This window comes from Drosophila melanogaster, chromosome X (genome assembly GCF_000001215.4).
Source record: "Drosophila melanogaster chromosome X".
NCBI lineage: Eukaryota > Metazoa > Arthropoda > Insecta > Diptera > Drosophilidae > Drosophila > Drosophila melanogaster.
The window spans coordinates 13,355,216-13,380,162 of NC_004354.4; the positions used below are offsets into that span (position 1 = coordinate 13,355,216).

At 40.6% G+C, this 24,947-nt stretch overlaps 3 protein-coding genes across 10 annotated transcripts; all 3 read left to right on the forward strand.

Annotated features, from left to right (window-relative positions):
- The first annotated feature begins 4,032 nt into the window (after nt 1–4,032).
- Nucleotides 4,033–12,964, forward strand: Syt12 (Synaptotagmin 12). Of its 2 annotated transcripts, none has more exons than NM_132650.2 (6): nt 4,033–4,222; nt 8,026–8,265; nt 8,369–9,657; nt 9,716–9,860; nt 9,925–10,278; nt 10,360–12,964. In NM_132650.2, exons 2-6 carry the CDS (start codon nt 8,077–8,079, stop codon nt 10,744–10,746), a joined length of 2,364 nt encoding a protein of 787 aa, NP_572878.1. In that variant the 5' UTR covers nt 4,033–4,222; nt 8,026–8,076; the 3' UTR covers nt 10,747–12,964. The 2 variants fall into 2 exon arrangements, with proteins under 2 accessions (NP_572878.1, NP_001259513.1); NM_001272584.1 differs by having other exon boundaries at nt 8,029–8,265.
- An 11-nt stretch (nt 12,965–12,975) lies between these two features.
- dmrt11E (doublesex-Mab related 11E) lies at nt 12,976–15,257 on the forward strand. The gene is made up of 3 exons (NM_078591.3): nt 12,976–13,035; nt 13,278–14,025; nt 14,784–15,257. Exons 1-3 carry the CDS (start codon nt 12,985–12,987, stop codon nt 15,116–15,118), a joined length of 1,134 nt encoding a protein of 377 aa, NP_511146.2. The 5' UTR covers nt 12,976–12,984; the 3' UTR covers nt 15,119–15,257.
- Nucleotides 15,258–15,390: 133 nt separating this feature from the next.
- On the forward strand, nt 15,391–24,945 carry CG1640 (uncharacterized protein). 7 transcript variants are annotated; one of them, NM_167365.1, is made up of 7 exons: nt 15,391–15,587; nt 18,648–18,888; nt 19,026–19,170; nt 22,643–22,732; nt 22,798–23,060; nt 23,332–24,155; nt 24,218–24,945. In NM_167365.1, exons 1-7 carry the CDS (start codon nt 15,572–15,574, stop codon nt 24,364–24,366), a joined length of 1,728 nt encoding a protein of 575 aa, NP_727696.2. In that variant the 5' UTR covers nt 15,391–15,571; the 3' UTR covers nt 24,367–24,945. The 7 variants fall into 7 exon arrangements, with proteins under 7 accessions (NP_727696.2, NP_727700.1, NP_572879.2 ...); NM_167369.2 differs by lacking the exon at nt 15,391–15,587 and adding an exon at nt 15,780–16,311; NM_132651.3 differs by lacking the exon at nt 15,391–15,587 and adding an exon at nt 15,780–16,152.
- The last annotated feature ends 2 nt before the right edge of the window (nt 24,946–24,947 follow it).

The following is a 24,947-nucleotide window of genomic DNA, read 5'->3' on the forward strand; positions in this document are numbered from 1 at the left end:
GTGTGTGTGTGTGTGTGTGTGTGGGCTCGTCATTGAATTTACAGAAATTTTTGTTGTGTTATATTCATTCGCTTTTGAGCCGATGAAAACTTACATTACCAGTTTTGAGGAAAATTAAAAGGGGGAAAAGCTCGAGCTCGCCCCTCAACACTTTGCCTTTTCACACTAAGAACACATTTCCATGGAAAATGCCTGCCTCATAGAGAAGGTCTATATTCCAACCTATAAATTTACCTATTTAATATGGATGCCAATCAACATAAAGTTTTTTACGAACTTTATGCCATAATAAACGTTTCATATTATTCGATTATTTCCCATTTCATAAAGATAATGACTTGAACTTTGTTTTTTTTCTTTAATAAAATCACTGATAAATTGCGGCGGCCACAGTTTCCTTGACAGTTTATATCACTTAGCCGAAAGTTTGTGCGAAGAAACTTAAATTACTTGCTCCTGCTCGCTTTCGAAAATTAAATTTGCAACTTTTTTGATGGCAGCAACTCCGTAATATCGATTCAATTCGAAACTAATAAAAAGGCTGCTGCTGTTGACACTTTTTCGAAATAGCTGAGTGAAAAGGACAACTGTGAGTGACAGCCAGTTCGTTGAACGCCAGAAAACTGGACAAACTTAACTGATTTCGGACGTCTGAAGTTTGCACCAAAAATTGCTGGTGTTTTAATTAAATATCTGTATATATATATTTTTTCTTTAGATTTCTCAGATATATGTTTGTACATATTTCTATTCCTGAGCAAATTGCATCTGCAGCACATCTCCAGTTTCCTCTGAACTTATATACAAATATTTAATTACGATCGCAATTCACCGAGAAATTGGTAGATAAACATAAAAATGTCAGGCGAAATTTATTGAATCTCTGCAAAGTAAAGTAAACTGAATTTTCGGATATTTAAGCTGGGCAAATTCCAGTGCTTGTGCGCAGCTCCTTTTAAAAACATTTATTTATAATTATGACCGACAAAAGGGAGATGGAAGGATGAAAAAATGTCTGGCTGCAGTTGCTGAAAATCGCCAGTGGAGTTCATTGAACCGTTGGCCAAATGAACTCCATTTCACTACATATATAGTGCGATATAACTATATAACTAAATATATACATATATATTTATATTTATATATATATTTAAAGAGTTGTGCCGTTTTAATTATGCTTACTGAGCTGATGATGGTGAACAAAAAAAAAAAAAAAATGAAATGGGTTGTGCTCGTTTTTAAAGCTTTTCATTTGTAATTATAACAATTCCGCGCGGGTGGAAAACTGGCAAACTGCAAACTGCAGGCGGAAAAATGGAAAAAATGAAAAAAAATGAGAAAATGAAATGGCGGTGCTTATGTAATTACAACACTTCTAAGGGGCCCAGTTGAGTTGGCGATAAATGGGACTCGGGACGTTGAATGGGGATTACTTCCACGGGCCCACATACTTCGGGTAATTCCCGGTTAATTGGACTGTCAATTGAACGGGAAAGGGAACTGGATGGAGAAGTGATGGGTGGCTGTTGGTGGGTGGTCTTCGGCTTGGGGGGATTGGGCTTGGAAATGGAAATGGTAATGGTAATGGGATTGGAAGGGCCCAAAGGGTGGAAAACTTTGTTGGCCAACGAGTTTTCATGCAGGCTGCTTTTGCCGCTGCTGCTGCATCTGCCGCTGTATCCCCAGGAAAATCCGCCTGTTAGTTACCCCCCAACCACCCGATTTTACCCCTTTCCTTTACTTAACTTTTATTCTTTTTTTTTTGTTTTTTTTTTTTTGTACCCCCTTCCACATTGCCGCAGCCCTGTCTCTTAACATTTGTGCAATATTTTGCCATGAATTGACGGGCTCGTTGATAGGCATTCGATGGAAAAATGGGAAAATGGAAAATGGGGGGTACTTTGCCGTTATTTGTATGGCCTAAAACTTTTTCGTAATGCCCGATCTGTTCGGGGCGGGGGGGTTGTGGGGTGTTGTGTGGGGTCTGGTTGGTTTCGGAAAAGCCTGTTTGCAAATTCAATTGAAATTGCATTTGAAATCATTTCGGCATTTGGCATTATTATACATACTATACAGTGGCACTCACAACATAGTTGCTGTTTGTGTTAGTCGCAATTTACCACAATTTGTACAATTTATTTGCTTTCCCTTTGACTCTTCAACTCGGGAATGCCCCTTTGTTTTTCTGTTTTCTGGTTTTTATTTTTATTTATTTATTTTTTTTATTTGATTCGGTTGCATTTCATTTGCAATTTAGACCTTTTCATTTTTGCGACCCCAGCACTCGTTTTTATTGTTTCATTTTAGCCTGAAATGCGGTTTTCCTTTTCCTATTTTATTTCTCTCATTTTATTTCATTTTATTGTGTTGTATTTTTTTTTTATTTTTTTTTTTTTTGATTTTCTGCCCACCAAGATTTGACCGACAATCGAGAATATCGAGCATCGTGGCTATAGCCCCCTTGTCCGGTGGAAATATCGTTCGCCAAAGTGTCGATTGAAAGCAATTTGATTTGGCGAACAATCTGCTGATTGCTGCTGTCAGAGGAATTGCGAAATAATTCTGTGAAAATTATCCAAACTGAGTGTGCTTTTAATCGTTAGTGGTTTTTTTTCTCATTTTTTTTTTCTTGTATTCAGCATTTTCATTGCGGCGTGGCTCAGCTGGGGATTGGGATATATGCCTTTCGCCTTTTTGGCATTTCGGCAGTGCCAAAAATTGCGTAATGGCCGCAAAATCAAAATGCGGCAAGTTGCAAAATGTGAAATTTATTAGGCGCTTCGGGGCAACGAGAGAGCGAGAGATGTAAAAACATTTCGCGCCGAGCATCCTTTGGGGAGTCACGCTAGATTGACCACGAATTAAAGCCATTATCGGCCGAAAGGCCGACCCTTGTGTGTGTGTATCTATCTATTATTCAGGTTTTCGAGAACTCACCCCCCTTCCCCCCCCCCGCTGCACCCCACCGCCGTTTACCCTGCAAGCCGAGAGGAGTGACGGAAGGCACCCCCATTCCCCTACCCGCACCTATCATTCTTTTAGTTTTTCATTCTCCTGCTTTCTTAATCCGCTTAAAGCGATTCGGATTCGGCAAATGTTAAAATTCCAGGATTAGGGATTGCAGTAACATTGAGTAAGGTCAAACTGTTCTATAGCTTGCGATCCACAAAAGTTACTCCATGACCAACAGGCAGGGGAAGTGGCTAACAGTTGGGGGAAAGTAGCCGAAGTATCGCTGTTACCGGAAATGGGCATGCTGTACAACGGCATTGCCAAATGGGAAAAGTATAACAGTTACGATATATGTTATATGCCTTCCAAGCCGATTTCAGCCCCTTCGTAGGACAGATATGCGCCGCACGTGTTTTTGGTGGAAGTCGTGACACGAGCGAACTGGAAAATATCGCCTAGAACATATTATTCTTATTCGTATATTCTTATTAAAATATTATGAATTCAGTACAGACTTCGAAAACATTAATATTCTAAGATGCGCTTGTTTTCTAAGTAGATTTACGCATTCTTACAATTTATTTACGTATGTAAAAACATTATATGCCCAAAGAACATATTTTTTAGTTAATTTTATACTTTTAAGCACATTTTAAACAAGAGTAATTCTTTTAAAACGTTTTGTAATAAATTTGGTAGTTAATTATTAGAAAGTACAAGTTCTTTAAGATAAATACATTTAAATAGCAGAAAATTTCGCCATAAAAAGCTCGCTTCTATCATTTATCATCACCGTTTTATGGATAAACCTAAGTCGCATTTATGGCGTTTTCCTTTAATTTTATAGAATTTAGGTGAAGTTTTGGCTGTGCCCTTAGATTATGGTGCATTTATAGCATTCGCCAATAGTTAACCTTTGTGTCAAAGCTTGTCCCAAAAGCTCGCCTTTTTTTGCCGACGCAAAGTTCGTTAGAAAGGACGAAGCTTGCATTGTTTTCAAAACGAAAGCTTAAAGCTGCAAAAACGCATATCAAAGAGAAAGTGGAGCAAAGTTGTTGCTGTGTTTTGACCAGCTTTCCCCCAGTTGGCCGCGAGTTTTGGCACCGAACGGTCTACGAAAATGAGCGAATTTTCCGCCCGCACTTCCGCTTCCTGCTCTTCCTCTTTCCGCAGCGTTACTACTTGTTATTATTTGTATTGTTAAATCAGAGTGATAAACTAATATATTTGCCATTTAAATGTGGCCAAATGATCAGCAAGGATAAGTAAGGTAAGCAATTGCTAGTTCTTCTTCTGTTCCGTTCTGTTCTGTTTTGTTTTGTTTGGTAAAAGTGCGAGTGGGAAAAATGCAGGAAAATCCAAATGAGCTGCGTTTCGGTGTGTCTGTGTGCGTTGCTCTAGATTTTTGGCCTTTTATCTTGAGCCTCCATCTCCCTGGCTCTTTCCCATTTCTGATTACTTTGACTTTCGCCCGCTTTTCACTCTCCATTTCACAGTGAAAAGTTTTTTGATTTCTGCTCTTTGTTTTTTTTTCGATGGAAATGGAAAATGGGGTAAGGGCTACAGTTGTCACTCGCCGAACGTGACTGGCGTTCACTTTTCACAGCTTGTCCCATTTCTGATGGCCCAAAAGAGGTCATCTCTGGCTAATTCGGTGCGACACTTTCAGGCCCAAAACCAAATATAGTGTATATAGCATATATATATGGTATATGCGCATACATACATATACATATATCAGTTATCGGAGGAGCCTGCGTGAGTGTGTGTGTTTGTGTGCACCTGCAGCAACAAAAGACAGAGCAAAGAGCCAGTGGAATGACCTCCCAGTAGGTTAATGAAAAGTGGCACTTCAGCTGGCTGCTGCCTCTTGGCCCGGCTAAAAGTTCTTCTAAGCCACAAGCGTTGTGCTACCAACTTGGCCCTACTAAACTAGCCAAATTTTAATGGCCAATTACGACTGAAATTACCGACAGTTTCACCAAATATAATGCTCTTTTTACTGCCTTCTGAAGGGCATTGCTTTATGAGGATTATAAAACAGATTGTGTATTTTCTGTTTTATTTTGTAAGTTTATCGCAGCTAAGAACACCTCTAATTAAAGAGCATCTCAAATCTGAAATCCTTTTAATTTGTTATTGAGTTGCAATCAAATAATATTGTTAAAAATGGAAATTAACATTGCTACAGCTGCAACTCTAGTTTCTTTTAAGCAATTACATAGTAAATCCTTTCTCGTATTACACGGTATCTAATAGGCTACCCTATGCTTTGGTAAATTAATGTAATGCTCTTTTACCCAAGGCATGTATGTATAATTAAACCGATTTAATTCCCAGCTCAATGAACTGGATACGATGCATCTCCGAGCAAATTAATGAGTACAGAGTAGAGAAAATAAATAATCAGGCTTAATGGATCTGGCAATATACAGTGCAGCTTCCCTAAAAGAAATATGCGATAATTCAGTTCCAAATCACAAAGTTAATTAACAATACTAAAAACACATTTTGGATGATTTATGGAAACTAATTTCGAAATTTTGGATAAAAATTTCCAAAAAATTTTAAAATAATTACATTTTTCAAAAATGCAATATCTAAGAATGGTTTTTTGGGTATAACTTCACTAAAAATGGTCATAGAGCAAAACGAATTAACATTTTATGCTCCCTATTACCGATACTAACCATTCCTATCACTTTTTAACGGATTTTGTAAAATTTATTTTTGGCCAAATTTTCGCATTTTTTGTAAGGGGTAACATCATCAAAATTTGCAAAAAATTGAAAAATCCTAGAATTCCCAAATTTGAATGCAAATCGATTGGGATTCAAAAAACAAACTCAACGAGGCATGACATTCCATATTTGGATTATTATTTTCAATGTTTTGATTAAAATACCGATTAGTTTTTTTACAAAAAATCAGGGAAACCATTTTTCCAAAAATTGAAATAATTAAGATCGGTTTTTTGGGTATAACTTGGTTAAAAATGCCCTCACAGCAAAAAGAATTACCATTTTATGCTCCCTATTACCAATACTAACCATCCCTATCACTTTTTAACGGATTTTGTAAAATAATTTTTTGGCCAAATTTTCGCATTTTTTGTAAGGGGTAACATCATCAAAATTTGCAAAAAATTGAAAAATCCTAGAATTCCCAAATTTGAATGCAAATCGATTGGGATTCAAAAAACAAACTCAACGAGGCATGACATTCCATATTTGGATTATTATTTTCAATGTTTTGATTAAAATACCGATTAGTTTTTTTACAAAAAATCAGGGAAACCATTTTTCCAAAAATTGAAATAATTAAGATCGGTTTTTTGGGTATAACTTGGTTAAAAATGCCCTCACAGCAAAAAGAATTACCATTTTATGCTCCCTATTACCAATACTAACCATCCCTATCACTTTTTAACGGATTTTGCAAAATTTATTTTTGGCCAAATTTTCGCATTTTTTGTAAGGGGTAACATCATTAAAATTTGCGAAAAATTGAAAAATCCTAGAATTCCCAAACTTAAATGCAAATCGATTGGGATTCAAAAAACAAACTCAACGAGGTATGACATTCCATATTTGGGCCATTATTTCCCATGTTTTGATCAAAATACCGAATATTTTATCACAAAAAATCTGGGAAACTATTTTTGGCAAAAAACTCAATTTTCAAGTTGGCTCTTTTGGCTATAACTTGACTAAAAATGGTCACAGAGCAAAAATTAGTACCATTTTATACTCCTTATAACCAATACTAACCACCCCTTTCACTTTTTAACTGATTTAGTAAAATTTATTTTTGGCCAAATTTTCGCATTTTTTGTAAGGGGTAACATCATCAAAATTTGCAAAAAATTGAAAAATCCTAGAATTCCCAAACTTGAATGCAAATCGATTGGGATTCAAAAAACAAACTCAACGAGGTATGACATTCCATATTTGGATTATTATTTTCAATGTTTTGATTAAAATACCGATTAGTTTTTTTACAAAAAATCAGGGAAACCATTTTTCCAAAAATTGAAATAATTAAGATCGGTTTTTTGGGTATAACTTGGTTAAAAATGCCCTCACAGCAAAAAGAATTACCATTTTATGCTCCCTATTACCAATACTAACCATCCCTATCACTTTTGAACGGATTTTGTAAAATAATTTTTTGGCCAAATTTTCGCATTTTTTGTAAGGGGTAACATCATCAAAATTTGCAAAAAATGGCGAAAAATTAGAATTTTCCTTTTTGAATACAGTTCGGTTAGGAATTTAATTACGAGTTCAACGAGGTATGATATTCCATATTTGGATCATTCTTTCAAAAGTTCTGAACAAAAAACTGATTTTTTTTTGCAATAAATCAAGGGAATGATTTTTGGACAAAAATGCAGTTATGTGTTCACTGCGAAGAGGTTTGACTGTAATCCGTCATAAGTCCCGAGTTACCTAAGCTCGTTGAGTGCCTGACGTGGCATCAGTCCCTTGCGGATGATAAGGTGGATGATAAAGAGATTCGGAGGTCTGTCAACGGAATGATCCATGACAATGGTCGCGTTGGACCAACCTCCTCCACATCCGCAGCACTTCTACGAGCATGGCGTGTCACCCCTTCTGGTGGCCGCCGCTTTGAAGTGGCAATGCTGCGTCTTCGGTTACAAATTCAATTGAGAAACTGTCAAAGTTTGTGATTGAGAACGAGAACGAGCACCTGTACACGCCCCCCCAAAAGAAAACCCCACACACACACACACACACACACGCACCCACATCGCAATGATGAGGCAAATTGCTCAGTGTAAAGCGATGCGAGATGAAAGTGTTTTTCAAATCTCTAGAATGCCATGCCTCCCATCTATACCCCCATTGTCATCAGTTTCCGATGAAAACATTTGGGTTTTATTTTCGTTTTTTGAGAATGTGAAAACTGCGCACAGATGAGTCATTGTTATCCAGTTGAGTTGTGAAGGAAAACGAAGAAATGCAACATTATACTTTATCTAAAAAGATATGATAAAAGATATCCAATTCAAAGTTTAGCAACGTAAAATAGCATATTTTATTCCATCAGAAGAACGGAGAGATGCATCACGATTGGTAAACGAATGGCACTCGTTCGGATATGATGAGCTTCACCATTACCTTGGCGCTACTGCTCCTGGCAGTTCTGATCCTGGGCATCTTGTTCGCCTGCCACTGTCTTGGTCCGCGGGCCGCCAACTGGATGCGTATGCGATCCAGCAAGGAGGAAAAGATCGGACTATCCAATCACAAGCAAAAGCTCTTCCATGCCAATGGTTATATGGCCAGTGTAAGTATCCTGCGCATTTTTATAAATGTATCTGAGGATGTTAATACTTCAATTAGTTAATAAATTCTAAATATTTAATATCTGCACTTCTCTTCATCCACAGATACAATCCGGCTCCGAGTTCCTGCTGAGCACCAGTGGTAGTTTCAAGCGTTTCGATACCATCGACAAGGAGGACTACAATCGCTCCCAGCAGACGCATCAGACGCATCTGTTCCTGATGAACGGCGGCGGTGCGGTTTCGATAACCGGATCATCCAGTGCCCTGCAGGCCACCACGGCCATGTGGCATCTACCGCGTTCGGGTATTAAGATTCCACCACCGCCCGATCGACCAGCTCCATCTCCGAATAGTGCTGCAGCAGCCGGCAAAACGGTTACCTTCTCTTTGAGCCAGGTAAACGAGGTCATCATGCCCGGCGAGCAGGTGACATCCAACGATCAGGAACGTCGCTCCTGCCTGCGACAAAATGGTGGAACTGCGGGCGGTGCTGGCGGCGGTGGTGTGCTGCCGCAGCCACTGGAGGCACCACCTCCGCCACGACTCACCGCATCGACGTCGGTGAACTTATCGGGTACGGCGATTCCAAGGCCCATTGCCAAGCGGCAAGTGTCCACGCAGCCGGCCAACAATAGCGGATGCCAGCCGGAGCAGACCGTGGTGACCCCGATGCGGGAGGGTGAGAGAAAAGCGCCTGCCTTGAAGCGTAGAAACTCCAGCACTAATCCCTTCCTGTGCGAATCAACGGAGCAGATACCCAGTAATCCCATTTCTGAACCTCTGAATGCCACGGTGGCTTCTCTGGAAAAAACGACTATTTCAACAAGTGAATGTACTCCTATAACTGCTCCTCTAGAGACTCCAAATGGGCCTATTTCAACGGATACTCCATCCACCATACATCACAATGGCAATCCCTTCGTGGAGAGAGAAAGTCTGTCCAGCAGACTCCTGAAGATCCATAACACAACGAATCCTTTCACGGGACTCTCGCAACGCGTCAAGGGTCCGCATCTACTGCAAAAGACCATTTCGGAGGATTATCTATTTCGGAAATTGGGTGTCAATTGTCCGATGGCCAATGGCAATGGTACGGGACCAGGATCTGGTCATGTCAACGGAAATGGCAATGGAACTTGGTCCTTTGGACGCTCCCTGTTGCGACAGGACTCCACATTGAGTCTGGGCATGGGCTTGGGCAGAAGGAACAGCTCCCAGGTATCCCTGGATTCACATGCGGGATCGGTGCCCGGTTCAATGGATGGCATCAATTTGGAGCGAGCCATCTCCTGCGATTCGGTAACCTCGGACTCCACTCTATTCCTGGATCAATTGGATCAGCCCTACACTCAGATAACCGGATATTTATGCGTTGGCCTTAACTACGATCAGTAAGTTGTTTTTAGAAATTATCTCTATGCTACATAGATTCATAAATCCATTACAAAGGATGAGTATTAGCAACGAGGGCATGGAACTGACTGTTAGTGTCCTGGAGGCCAAGGGACTCATATGTCCATTCAGCGTTGAATCCCTGGACACCTTTGTGCGCATCTACTTGGTGCCGGATCATCCGGGAGCTATGCAAACTAAGGTGAAATTGAATTAAACACTAGCAAAATTCATATTATATAACATATTTGCCATTTACTATTCAGGTGGTCAAGGGAACACTGACACCCAGCTACAACGAAAGTTTCGATTTCTGGCTGCACAAGCGACAGGCGCGCCATTCGCTGTGGTTCCATCTGTACCACAATGGACCCGCCCACACGCTCATTGGCGAGGCGGAGATGGAAATTGGTGAGATGCCACGCCCCATTACCACATGGATACCACTGTCCGATTCGCGCAAGTGCAACGCCCGCTGGGGCGAGCTAATGTTCTCTCTAAGCTATCTGCCCACGGCGGAAAGACTAACCATCGTCGTGGTCAAGGCACGGAATCTCAAGCTGGACGGTGAGCAACCGGCTCCGGAATCCGCGGAAACGGTGCACAGCGTCTTCGTTAAGGTGGGTGGGAAATCTATAATATATAAGTTCGGGGTCACCAATTGCTAATTGATATTAATCTTTACTTATTTTCATCATAAGGTCTACCTGATGGACAAGGATCGCAAGGTGCTAAAGAAGCGCACCTCACTGAAGCGCAAGGATCGCAGTCCGATCTTCAACGAATCGATGATCTTCAGTGTGCCGCCACCCAGTTTGACCACCACCCAGCTGCGGGTGACCGTGTTCGGGGTGACAACTAGTGGGGTGACCCCGTTGGGTCACATCGTGGCCGGCAGCTGTGCGGTGGGCAAGGGATTGCGCCATTGGCACCAGATGCTCTCGTCGCTTAGGAAACCGGTGGCCATGTGGCATGTCCTGCGGCGTGCGGTCAATCAGCCGATTTTCACGGGCGGCGCCGAGGCGGTGGTGGCCGCCATGCAAAACACCCTGCAACGCTCCACCGCCAAGCGGAACAGCATCGTCTAGATAGAAGTCTCGCGAAGATCACAGACGGCGACGACGGCGGCGGCTCACATCAACGGCGAAATTTTCTGCCTCACTGACGACACTAACTGCACCGCCCTTTTAATTTGGAAAAACCCCTTTCGTAGAAGAGATATACCTTTTTTGGGGGGGAGAAGAAGAAAAGAAGAGAACGACGAAAAAAACAGAAGAAAACCTTGTGGAAAATTGCATTTACCACACTCTAGCCATGAGACTTTCTTACTTTTCTACTGCTTACGAACACACACACAACCAGAAGTATTATTATGTAATCTAAAAACCCGCACCAAAGGACAAACGATCCACTTAACTAGTAACCTAGCTACCCATATTTGAGCGCACTAATTGTTATGAACCGATTTTTATTGAACCGAGTATATCTTATATGATGATGCAACCTCGATCTGAAAAACGAAAACAAAAGAGTCCACACACTTGTTGAAATTTGTCGCATACAGCGAGCGAAATAATTGCATAAACTGGCATTATCTATCTATTAGATATTATTTCTATATAGCATATTTATTTCCATTCTTGTTTATGGAAACAGAACATTTGTAGATGTGTGTCCCAAAAAGGGCCTGTTTATCTTACTTGGCTACATTTCAGAGCTCTCATATTATTTTACCATTTCAAATCATCTGCCACTTGGCAGCTCAAATTTCCCACTTTAAGTTCCATTCTCGTTGGGTAAATCCAATGAAAACTGATAGATAGAGATCGTAATGGAGTAAAATCAATAATGATAGCATTGATAAAGCCAATGGAAATACAATTATTTCGCGAGCTGTATGGTTTAGCCTAGCGACCAGTGAGCCTGTTATATTAGAACTCTATAGATAGATCGTCGTTTGGCAATCAAACGTTGTTGAATTTGAAGCCCAAATCGAAATCGAGAACAAAACTCGATAACCGATAATCGATAATCGAGAATCGAGAAGCGGCGAGCCCTTTAAGCATTGTGATATGATATAATAGCAAACGAAGTGAATTCAGAGTGCGTCTGTGTCAAGAGCGGAGAATCGTATCGAAGGAAATCAAAGTATTTACGATAGCTACAATCCATAGTCGATATAAAATATTAATAATAATACTAATAATATTATTGATGATATATAGGTACCATATGTAATGTTTGTACTTTTGTGATTTGTGTTCGTTCAAATTTTTTGTAGGGCCGCGTGTTTTGTAATTTAGATTTAGTTGGTTCAAGGATCAAAACTTTTTTAAGCGAATGTTATATATATACACGCACCGTTAATACACACATAGATTTCAATTTAGAGAACGTTTTTTAAACAGTAAAGGACAATAACTTTGCAAGCATTTACCATATGATTCCATGTTAAACACAAGTAATTATAATTACCAAACATTAAACAAAAGTTCGTTGTTGGTCCCGTTTTAACATGAACCGATTGTCCGCTACAACCTTATAATATATGATGATCATAATGTATATGATCCTGAGACCATAATAGAACGCACTCGAATACACGAATAGTACTTTCCTAGTCGCACCTGCATTTTGACCAACCAACCAATCGAATCGAAAACCTGGCACATTTCTAGCTCAAGCTTTAATCAATGTAATCCTCTAATAGAACTCAGTAACGTTTTTGAATCACACTTACTAAATGGATATAAAATACATATATGTATGCAGAGGGACAGTGCGTTTCACAATTGTATGAAGTGAGATAATAGCATTTATTCATTCGGTTCGAAGAACACAATTTCCCATTTGACAACTTTTTGCGGTAAGTTCGATTACATATCCTAATTAAAAACAGCTGGCTGAATTCGAAATTATTTGACAATCGCCAACAGTTGGCCATCATTTGTTCCGAAATTTAAAAGATTGTTACTTGTGAAACGCGCTGCACCGTATATATAAGCATATATGTATATATTTACACAAAAAATATATAAAGAAGGCATTTAAAAGGCATTAAATGGAAAGTCCTTTCACCTAAAAACTTCTAGTATATAAATCGCTGAGAATTTTTTTTTCTTTTTTTTACGTACTATTAGCTAATGAAACGATATGGCTAAACTCGAGTTGAATTTGTATTTATACGGAAATATATATATACATATATATATATGTGTGTACGTGCTATATAAGATAATGAATGCTACAAATTGTTATACACGTAAACCGAAATTGACTCAAATAAACGAATAAAGATATTAAACGAAGACAGGCCAGAAATCAATATGCACTTTGACGAAACACGGAGTCCAAACAAAGATGTACGGATTGGAAAGGTATAGTGAAACATGCCTATAAAGAACCATAGAAGATTCACAGATACTTTTACCTTCTTAAATTCTTTAAGATGCCCCAAGTAATTGATTAAGCAAGTGATCCATAACCTATATATATATGCTATATATGTATATATTACTAATCTTTGAAATCGCTTTCAATGAGTTCCTCCTGTAGTCGAATGTATCTTTTGCATGCTGATGCGAGACATCTGTGCGGCCATTGGATCTTCTATATTTAGAGCCAGCGATTAGCAGCCAATGGCAGGCAAGGAACCGATCCCGAGTCCGATCCCTTGCATGCTCGCTGTGTTGTACCTCATGCTAGTACACCTCGTGGGCGTCGGATACCCTGGGGACACAACGACGACGACGACGACGGAAACCACTTGACGCTGCCAGACAGTCTGACGGCGACAAGTAGCTGCGGTTGCCAGTGCTTAAATGTTCGCGCCCCGTTCCACATCCTTTTAGTCGATCAGCAAGCGAGGATGAGCAAGGACGCCAGTGTTAGGATTTGCCAGCGGGAGCGACGTCTCCTGCGGACGCCGAAGTGCGCCAGGTGTCGCAATCACGGCGTCATCTCCTGTGTCAAGGGTCACAAGCGTCTGTGCCGTTGGCGCGAATGCTGCTGCCCCAATTGCCAACTGGTCGTCGATCGCCAGCGGGTGATGGCCGCCCAGGTGGCCCTGCGACGTCAGCAAACCATGGAGGCTCTGGAGGCCACCGCATCATCTACAAAATCCACGGGCGTAACAACGGCCAGTGCCAACAACTCCAGCAGCAGCGAGGGCGAGGACTCCCTCAGCTCCACTTCACCACCGCCGGCACATTCACATCCACATTCGCATTCGCATCCCACATCTTGCGTTAGCAACTCATCTTCATCCTCGGCCACCCGACAGGCTCTGATGGCCCAAAAGAGGATCTACAAGCAGAGACTACGCAGTTTGCAGCAATCCACATTGCATATCACAGCCGCCATGGAAGGTTAGTATGGGACTACATAAATAAGGATTTATGTACATATCAAAAAGGATATCTATCTATGAGTCCGCAATCAAATAGACACTTTCCAATTTGGAAATTATTAGATGTCGTAAAGTAGACGACACAGCTGAAATGATAAGTACATTCCCTACTCACACGCTTTCCCATACGGTGCCAGACTGTCTGGTCCGTTCGTAATCGGAGATCCTCTCCGGTCTCCAGTCTCCTGTCTCCCGCCGCCCATCTTCCGTCTCTTTTCCTCTGTCCATGGACGTGGTCGTGGTCGTGGACAGGAAATGACTGATGCCCAACAATAACAACAGCAATTATTCGACTGACGAAAAACAATTGAAATCGGATGCTTCGAAATGTGTGTGTGCAGTGTACGCACATTTTCCAATCACTTGAGGGGAGTCACATTCGGTAAGCTGAGACGCGACCAAAAACGGAAAAACCCATCCGACTCACAAAAAGAGCCAAATGTGGCAACAGCAATTGACTTCTTTCTGGGTTTTCCATCTGGTTCCATCCGAATAAGTGGAGATCCCGAAACCGGTCCGAAGTTGAAACAAAAAAACAAAAAAAAAAAAACGGTGCCAGGCTGTCTGGTCAGGCGACGCGTGTCTCGGATTACCCAATAATAAATTGTTTCAATTTGGAATACCCATTCATAACGAATCGCGGCAATTTGTAGTGATAACGCCCCCACCAAAACCCTCACTAATTTCAACCATTCCTTTTGGTTCGTTCTCTTTCAGAATACAAACAGCGATTTCCCACGTTCAGCTCGCCATTGATGGAGCGCATGCGCAAACGGCGGGCATTCGCCGATCCGGAACTGAACCATGTCATGGAGGCGACGCTGGGCGGTAACGCTTTGTACTTTGCCACCGTTGCCGCCGCCGCCGCCGCCTGCGCACCCGTTCATCAGGAGCAGCACATTTATCACCCGATGCCGCCGACGATACCGCTAACGATCCCGCCCACAAATCCAGCGATGACCACGCCCGCAGTCACCACTGCCTCCACCGGCAGTGGCAAGAAGCCCAAGCTGAGTTTCTCCATCGAATCCATCATGGGCATCAGCACGTAGCCATGGCTTTCTAGGGCTTACTACCCATCATTTTTTCCAAATGCACTCTGTACATAATTCTAGCGTTAGAAAACCCATTTTTTTGAATAGCAATAAGTTTCGAGTGAAATAAAACATGCGAAAAGGTTTTGTAGAAGAGAAAAAAAAGCTTACCAAACTATTGATAAAAATTCTTTTATACGGAGGAGATATTCACAGAAATCTTATTTTCTAAGAGCTATCATAACGAACTTGAAAAGAATACTATATAAACAAACCTAAGTAGACTATGGGTAAAATGTAGGGCATAGCTTGTTCATACATTTTCGGGCCAGGATTGAATCGACACAAAACTAATTCAATGGGACACTCCTATAACAATCAATTTCAGTGATATATGAAGATGCGCACAAAGCCAGCAAAATTGTTTAAGTGAATTTAAAGCCTTACACGAAAAACAAGCAAAGAGCAAAGATGTTTAAAAACAGAAGTAAGTTCATAATTAATAGAAATAAACGAAAGTTAGTTAAGATCGCAATTAATCGATATTTAAAAAGAGCTATTTATAAAACACATTAGTTTGTTTTTGAATGCTCTGAGCTTTCCAGTGTTGGTGCAAATCGCTGGTCTATCGATCTATCGCCGTCTATCGAAAGTTTGGCTGCGAGGGCTGCAGACGTGATATTTTTAAAACTTAATCGCTGCCCGCTTCATCGTGACTTTTGCCCGCAAGAAAAACATATAGTCGGTAAATACTGCCAGCACTTCATTTTCCATCTCGGTGCGGTTTCAGTTCTTGTTGTCAGTTCCTTAATTGCGTCTAGCGGCCAAAGAGCTTTGAATTTTTGATACGATTCTGATTGGAGCTCGCACGCCGCACATATTCGCACACACACACACACGTACGCGCACACACACGCAGCCAAGCAAGCACACACGTTTTTATTAGGTATTTTATATACAGACATATCGCGTTTATTAATAAGTTTATGCAAGTTCTTGGGATCACAACAAACGCCGTTAGATAATCGCCACGCCCACTTGCGCCCATCAAGGTGAAACGACTAAAAAGTGCAGCGAAAAATCGATTTTTTGCTCTTGAACTGCCGACGTATATATGTATATATGCATGTGCATATATGTACATATATATAAACACAGTGGCCGAGAAATTCTAATTGGGAGCAGCGAGGAAGTGACAGTGAAAGTGATTTGTGCGCCCAAAAAAAAATCTAATACACAATAGTACCCTGATTTTGTTTATCGTTCTGCGTGCGTTTCCCTAATTGAATTGCGTGCCGTGTTATTGTTTTTTTTTTTGTGCTCAATTTGTGCGGCGTCAACAGCTGTTTAGCAACCCAATTAGCACATCAAAACACCCCCTTTACCCGTTATTTCTGCTTCTTTTTGTGTTGCTGTTGTTCGTTGCGCTCTACGTGTCAATCGGAGTTACAATATAATTTAATATAATTTACTAACGTTTGGCAAAAGTTGTGATTTTAGTAAATCCGAATGGCCGTGTTCTAATTGGATTCCTTATCGTTACTATCTTATCCAGTTGGTTTGTCTGATAATCCCCCCAATGCGGGGGGTGAAAGTGCAGGGGGGAGCGGGGTCTTTGAAGCAAAGTGCAGCCAGTTCACATAATTTTCTGTTTCAGATTTTTTTTTAACAGTTCGTTGCATAAGCCAGTTTTGTTGTCAAAACAATCACAAACAAAAGCGATACGCTGCATATATATATATCGCAGATAAACAGTGACTAACAAAAGTTGTCTCAAAAAAAAAAAAATGTTAAAATTTGAAAAATTTATTTAAAATAAATATTTGGAGGTAATGTTTCTTAAATTAATACGCAAAAGTTCTATGCACAGCTGCTTTAGATGGTTATCATATAAAAATTCTATTGGATATATTATTTTATATCTATCTATATCTATATATCGGCATCGTATTGAATTTGTCTTAATTAAGCAGAGATCACTGTATCGATGTTTTCTCATTCCCAAATTCTTACCCCTTTCCCCTAATTCTTAACCCTTTCGTCTATATCAATGCCATCAAAACCGCAACCGGTTTTCCAAAAAGTTATTGCCAACAAGTTTCAGTTTGTCTCGTCTAAACAATATACCTATATATATACACATACATTCATATATTCCAAAGATACATATGTGCGTATATAAAATAGCATACATTTGTGTATTTTTCGGGACCGGCATTTAGTACATTTTTAATTTAAAAACAAATAAATTCGCTGTCGCTAAAAAGAAAGCAAACAATCTGCGGCTGATTGATGCTGATTTTTGAGTGCGAAAAGTATAGTATTTTGGAGGTAATGTCGATCTTTGGTCATTGTCATGTTTCTAAAAGATTCTTTGTTCGTTTGCTCATTTTTTGCATTACGCAATTGGCGTTTCAAAGTGCAGAAATCAGAAAAGCTATATACATATATTCAATTGAAAGACAGGGAATCGTAAGCTGCGAATGGGACGTCACTGATAAGCTGCGCCGATTTGGCTCAAAGTCAAAAGTACGCTCAACTGATAGTGGCCCCCACCAATGGATGCCCTGCCAGTGGATTTAATGGAGAAATATAGCTATTAAATCATACATATGTATACATAATGCCTGGGTAAATGGCCCACAAATCCGTTAACTGCCTCTAAAAAAAAAGTTCCACCAAGATAAGAAATATAGTGAAATATATAGCAGCACACACAAGTAGATTCTAAACGGTCCCATTTTTAATTAAATTTTCTGGATGGTCAAGCAATAAATGTTCTTGAGATTAGGCTTTATGGCCATTCATTTTATTCAGCCGGTAACCGTTTTTATATTTTCCAAAAATATATATTCCTCCTCAAATAAAATATATATTTTTCAGCTTTGCAGTTGCTTGTGCAAAGCCCCAAAACTCTGATAAGAAATGCTCGATTGCAGTTTTGAAATGCGCGCCTTGCGGCGAGTGCAATTGGGTTTGAGTCTAGGATAAATGCACGGCGAATTTAATTGCAAAGTTTCCAAAGGTCGTAAATATTTACACTTTAGCTTCTTGATAAACAGAAAGGCAATAAAGTATCGAACCACAAGCAATCACATTGATAAGCTCTGAAAAAGTAAATGATACCACGCCTTGTCTTTGATAAGATACAAAAATGCACAGTGAAGAAAATGTATTTAGGTACTTGAATATTATATTGAGCGCGTGCTAACAATACCATATAAAAATGCTTAATATAATATGATATATATTTCACATCGAAATATCTATAGTTGCTTAAGTTTTCCTAGCTACAAAGTTATTTAAATGATTCCCTGCTTCGAAACTAATTGCTTTCGGTGTAGTGATAACAGCTGAGCCTTTCAATTCGCCGCTCTTATAATTGTGAGCCGGACTCTTATACACGCACACACCCTTCATTTCGCTGCTTCTTCTTCTTTCCGCTGTTCTCATGGTGCTAAATTCTTGCGATTAAAGCGCGGTCTGTCTCTTTCCTTTTTTTTGTATTTTGAGTAATTTACTTACTGAGACGCTCTTCTCGTTGCAGAAATAATGAGTCGAATGCTAATTAAACCTGCTGCCGCCACAGTTTCGGCCGCATTGCAGCAGCACCAGCGCCAGCAGCAACAGTACGTTATTCGCCGCTGGAAATCGTTCCTGCACAACAACAGCAACAATGCCAATCGACGTGCGGCGAAATCAACGGCAACAGCAACGGTGACGGCAGCAGCGACGTCGCAGCGCCATGGAACAAGCGGCGATTTCATTCAACCGTTAGACGTCCGCCGGTTAGTTTCGTTCGCTGAAAAAGCCGCATAACAAAAACAATATATTTTAAAACACATTTAAAACACGTTATATATCGAACAAGAAGTGATTGTTGATTGCTGAAGTGAATATCCATCCCCTTCTTTTTTTTTCTCAGTTCCTTTTCAACCAGCCACAAAATGCCGTCGTCGTCGAAAGCGCTCACACTGGATAACATAAATCCCAACTTTATTGCCATGGAATATGCCGTTCGCGGTCCTCTGGTGATTCGTGCTGGGGAAATCGAGAAGGAACTGGAAAAGGTGAGTGTTAGTTAATGCCATGGGAAATTGATCCACAAGTAATCGGGCAAACAAAGCGGCAAAGTGCGACGCCATTAACTAGTGTTTTGCACACACCCCCCTACCCTTCCCTCTATTCAATGGCAATTTAATGGCAATTCAAAGCCCGCATTTTAATATCTAAGCACGCTATGTCTCTATGTATATCTACTTATATACACATGCACGTTTATGTATGTATGTATGTATCAAGTGTGAGGCGCGTCTGTGTTTGTTTTTTGCCGCCCTTTTCATTTTTTTATTCGCGCTTGAATGGAGCGGCCACGCAGCGCTGAATCATTCACCTTCGGCTGGCAATCGTGGTCACCCCTTTCTCAAGGACACCTGTTGGAAAATACGCCCACGAAATGAAGTAATTTGGATTGATAAGAATGGAAGTGTGATAAGAACCAGCCAGGGGAGTACCAATTCAGCTAGCAATCCAATAAAAAATCTATCGAATGTATAAAGTTTCAACAAACAAACATAGAAAACTTTAGCTTTTGTTTATTCAATGCGATAAGGTTTTGTTTTGCAAAAAACACATTTTTGCAAAAACAATAAGCTTGTCGAATAAAAAAAAAACCAGTTTCCAAACCCATTTCTTATTCCACGAGCATAAAAAGCTTACGAAAGTAAAATGCCATATGTTTAATTTCAGTTTTGAGCGAAAAATGTTTACCAAAGAGCACAAAGTTGATCAAAACAATTGTTTGTTTTTTATTACACATCAAGAATTTAGAGTAGTGTTTGAACCACTTGAACTAAACCCATTAAAATTTGCCAAAAATAGAGCTCGGAATTTTATTTACTTCAACTAAACACAAACAATTTTTGGGCAACAATAAAGCTATCAGAAGTAATCCAAAAGTTCAGATAAGACTTGAAATTGTAATCAGACCGCTATAAAAATATCGAGACTTATCTAAAACGGAATATATATCTTTATAAGTGAACTTTGGGCTAAGGGGAAATTACACTTTTTGGGTTAGAGCAAACAACAAGTCAATAAACTAATTAATTTAAGTACTGCTCGGCATGTGAATGATTTTTCCACAGGCAGTTGGCCCAAATTAACCGGTTTTCTCATCTAAAAAAAAAAAACAAAAAAAACGGCGTTTCTTCGCCGTTTTCCATAACGAGTCATGCTCTTAATTGCCAGTTAATGTTTGTAATTATTCTAAATTGTGCTTCTTGGATCAATTAAATAAAGTATTTAGATGAAGAGCGAACGACGCGATGCGATGCGGGTTCACTGAACGACCTTCAACTTGGCTTACATAAGTGCGGAAATTGTGGGCGAGCGTGGGCGTGATTCTGATTCGGATTCTGATTCCGTGGACCTTTTCTTATCACTGGGAAAGTGAAAAATCATAACAAAGGCCGAACATGCGCATGAGTCTGTGGGGAAAACATGTTGTATACACACGATGCTTTCTCTCTGCACTTCTTGCTTTCCATTTTTTTTTTCCTTCATTTGTTTTGCAAAATTCTCTTCGAACTTTTGTGACCCGCAACGATACTATATGTACATATGTACACAAATATGTGATGAATATTTAAAGATATACATATGTATATACATATAGTTAAATCCATTGTGAGCCCCGCTGACTTTTCACATTCTGTGTTTGCGTTTTTAATGCCGCTGCCAGTTGATTTCCCCCACCAGTTTTCCCGCTGCGATTTGATTTCCTTATCCGCACGACTGAATCTGCTGTGCTGTTCATTCTGCGTTTTATCAAATTCCTCCACTTGCCCACAGATTCAACATACGGATTTGGCAATGGTCCAAAAGAAACTCATCATCTGTCAGCAGCAGGCATTCTTATCACTGGCATTTATGTACTTCACTTCGTCCTGTTCACTACGATATAGGATTATTAACAATTCTGTGCCCGTGTAATAATCATTTCTAATTCCTAATCATGCCCATTTCCCTCTGTTTACTTTGACTTCCTTTTGGCATTAACATTTGCCAACATATTATTATACTTTCCTTCGATTCGTATTGGCGATAATGTTTGAGTTGCTAACGCCTTTTATACAGCGCCTATATGATTATACGACTCTTACCTGCCTGCACGAGTATATATGTTGTGCATATATATGTAGTTATCAATTATATTGCCACTTAGCACAAAAAGTTTGTTTACAACGATTTCAAGTGCGAAGTGAAGGGTAGAAAGGAATATGCAAGCAATATTCTTTAGGTGCGAACAGCGCTGGTCAGTTAATTAGTAGCCATTTCCAAAACGATGCTAAAAACTTAACTAGCAATTTCTAACTGAGTTTAGATGGGCTATTAATTGATTTCTTAACACTATCTCTGCGGTTTTGTGGTTTTGAAATATTCGAAACTACTTTGGCATATCATTTTTTTTCACCAGCACTGTTCGATTTGCGATGCGATAGAGGACCCATTTCTATACATATTTCCACACGAACTACAAACACAAGCCAGTTCAGTTGCCGCGACTCGGCAACACTTTTATCAGTAATTTTCGAAATTAAAAAAAAAAAAAATAAATAATAAATAATTAACTGAATTCGATAAGGTGACACACGTTTGCACGGTGAGAACTTGACGATTTTATACTCTTAGTAACCAAACTCGAGCACTGGATGATTTTTCCACAGCCCAGAATTCCTTAATTTTCCAATTATCACATTGTCAGGCAAAACACATCCACTGCCGAGTGACGTCAATGGCAGCGCTGCAGTTCGCTTACATGGCGCAACTTGCATTGTTTCGCCTCTCAAAAAAAAAAAAAAAACACACAATATCATCGCAGCTCCTCGAACCTCCGTGACATTATGTGGTAAATTGGCCATTTGAGCGTGGTTAAATGGAACCCGAGACGATGAGATGTTGTCTTCCATGAACGAGTGCAACTAGCATGTGCCCTGCAAATTGTGTGTTTTGTTCAGCTGACAATTTCCACAGCCGATTATTGTGACCTCTATTCGTGCGGGAAACTAAACTACTGGTTGCCTGTGTCTACAATGACTTTAATTCGTTTAGAAACTTTAATTTGGGATTCCCCAAAGTGTGCTGGATTATAAAGATCGTAACAGATTGCACCATTGATTTGCTACTGAATGTAAACTAGTTCACATTGTTAAGTAACTATAATGATGGTCATTTGATAGTTATTTCTAGCAGGCGTCTATTTGAAAGAGAATACCATTTGCTGAATCCACAATGGCTCATTACTGATAAATATTTGATTGAATTTGATACTTAATCGATTACTCTGTACTCTGGCTGGTCTTCAATTTAGCTTGGCAATCCACTTGAGTGTAATTTGCATGGCGAAAGCCACAAATCAAATTAAATGCCCATTTGATCCGCCAGCCTGCAGCGATTACACTTTCATTTGGCCAGCGAGCAAACAATGAGTTATTTTATATGGCTAATTTGTAATTCCGTTCCGATTGAATTTGATTGCAGGGTGTCAAGAAGCCATTCGACCAGGTGATCCGTGCCAACATCGGTGATTGCCATGCGATGGGCCAGCAGCCCTTGACCTTCCTGCGACAGGTGAGTTTTGGCCCCTTCATTTATGATATGATTTCATTAAATGTATTGTATATTTTACTTATCAGCTGTTGGCGCTGACCTTCGAGACACGTCTGCTGGATTCACCCGATTATCCCGAGGACGTCAAGAAGCGCGCCTGTGCCATTTTGAACGGCTGCCAGGGTCAATCGGTGGGCTCGTACACCGACTCCGCCGGTCTGGAGGTGGTGCGTCGCCAGGTTGCTCAGTACATCGAGAAAAGGGATGGCGGCATCGCCTCCAATTGGCAGGACATCTATCTAACCGGCGGTGCCTCTCCCGGCATCAAGAGCATTCTCTCCATGATCAAGTATGTCGCCAGGGCCAACATTTTTATTGTCCATGATGTGGCGCTTCTTCTGTCGAGACTTATCAGTTAAAACCAGAGATTTGCCAGAGATATGGCCCAAAATTGTGCCATTTTTTGGGTTGACAACTTATGTGGCAGCCAGATAGATAAATATTATTATTGTTTATTGCTCAGTAGTATTATTCAAACACTTTGTTTATGAAATACTACTGAGCATTTACTAAGGAATTCTAAATACATTTGAAGCTTACCTTTACGTTTCTTTTTTCAGCGCCGAGGTGGGATGCAAGGCGCCTGGTGTCATGGTGCCCATTCCGCAGTACCCACTGTACTCGGCCACCATCTCCGAATACGGCATGACCAAGGTGGATTACTATCTGGAGGAGGAGACCGGTTGGAGCCTGGACAGGAAGGAGCTGCAACGGTCCTACGATGAGGCGAAGAAGGTCTGCAATCCGCGTGCCCTGGTCGTGATCAATCCGGGCAATCCCACCGGACAGGTACTGACCCGCGAGAACATCGAGGAGATCATTAAGTTCGCACACGATAACAAGGTGCTGGTGCTGGCCGATGAGGTGTACCAGGACAATGTCTACGACAAGAACTCCAAGTTCTGGTCGTTCAAGAAGGTGGCCTACGAAATGGGCGACCCCTATCGTAATCTGGAAATGGTCAGTTTCCTGTCCACCTCGAAGGGCTATCTGGGCGAGTGCGGCATTCGCGGCGGTTACATGGAGGTTCTCAATCTTGATCCCAAGGTCAAGGCCATGCTGACCAAGTCGATAACGGCGGCGCTTTGCAGCACCACCGCTGGCCAGGTGGCCGTGAGTGCCCTGGTCAATCCACCGCAGCCCGGAGAGCCATCATACGATCTGTACAAGAAGGAGCGCGATGGCATTCTGGCCGCTCTAAAAGAACGGGCCGAGCTCGTCCACAAGGCACTGAACAGCTTCGAAGGCTACAAGGTTAACCCCGTACAGGGCGCCATGTACGTCTTTCCACAGATCGAGATCCCGCCCAAGGCGATCGAGGCGGCCAAGGCCAAGGGCATGGCCCCCGATGTTTTCTACGCATTTGAGCTGCTCGAGACGAGCGGTGAGTTTTCTTTGCTGACCTCGTTTGTTAGTCTCTCAATTTATTGTTTAATTTTCTCCCAGGCATTTGCATTGTTCCTGGCAGTGGATTTGGTCAGAAGCCCGGCACGTGGCATTTCCGAAGCACGATCCTCCCGCAAACGGACAAGCTGAAGCTGATGATGGAGAAGTTCCGTGTGTTCCACGCCGAGTTCATGAAGAAGTACAAGTAGATCAGCTGCCAACTTCCCCGTCCTCGATCCCTGTGTTAAGTGTCAATCCTCCGGCTTAGGATTAAAAATTTAAATTACCCTAATTGTTTTTTTTTTTTCCTCTTTGTTACTGTGTCATAGCTGAATGCTTCTAAGCTCTTCTTTATATGCATATATAGATATATATGAGAAATATATAAAAACATTTTTAAAACCCTATGATTTGTGAACCCAACCCGCGCAGGTTTTATCGCCACGATAACGTTTCCAGTTAGCAATTAACCCACTTAACCATGTAGTCTTTGATTCTTAATTGAACGAAAACTCCTGGCGGAGATTTGACAATAATTTTTGTTAGAACCAAAAGTAGTTTACCATCTTTTGGTCGGCGCATAATTGAAAATTCTGATATTGTTCTAAACGAAAGTTATTTGCATTGTGTATATTTATATTTATCTACACATAAATATATATAGCCCTGCATGTGCTTATCCCCCGCGAATCGATCACGAAAATCATATGATGTGTGTGCGTTCAAGTCATTACTAATTGTTATAGACAAGAAGAAACTTTGAAAATAAATAAATAATTATTATTGTTAA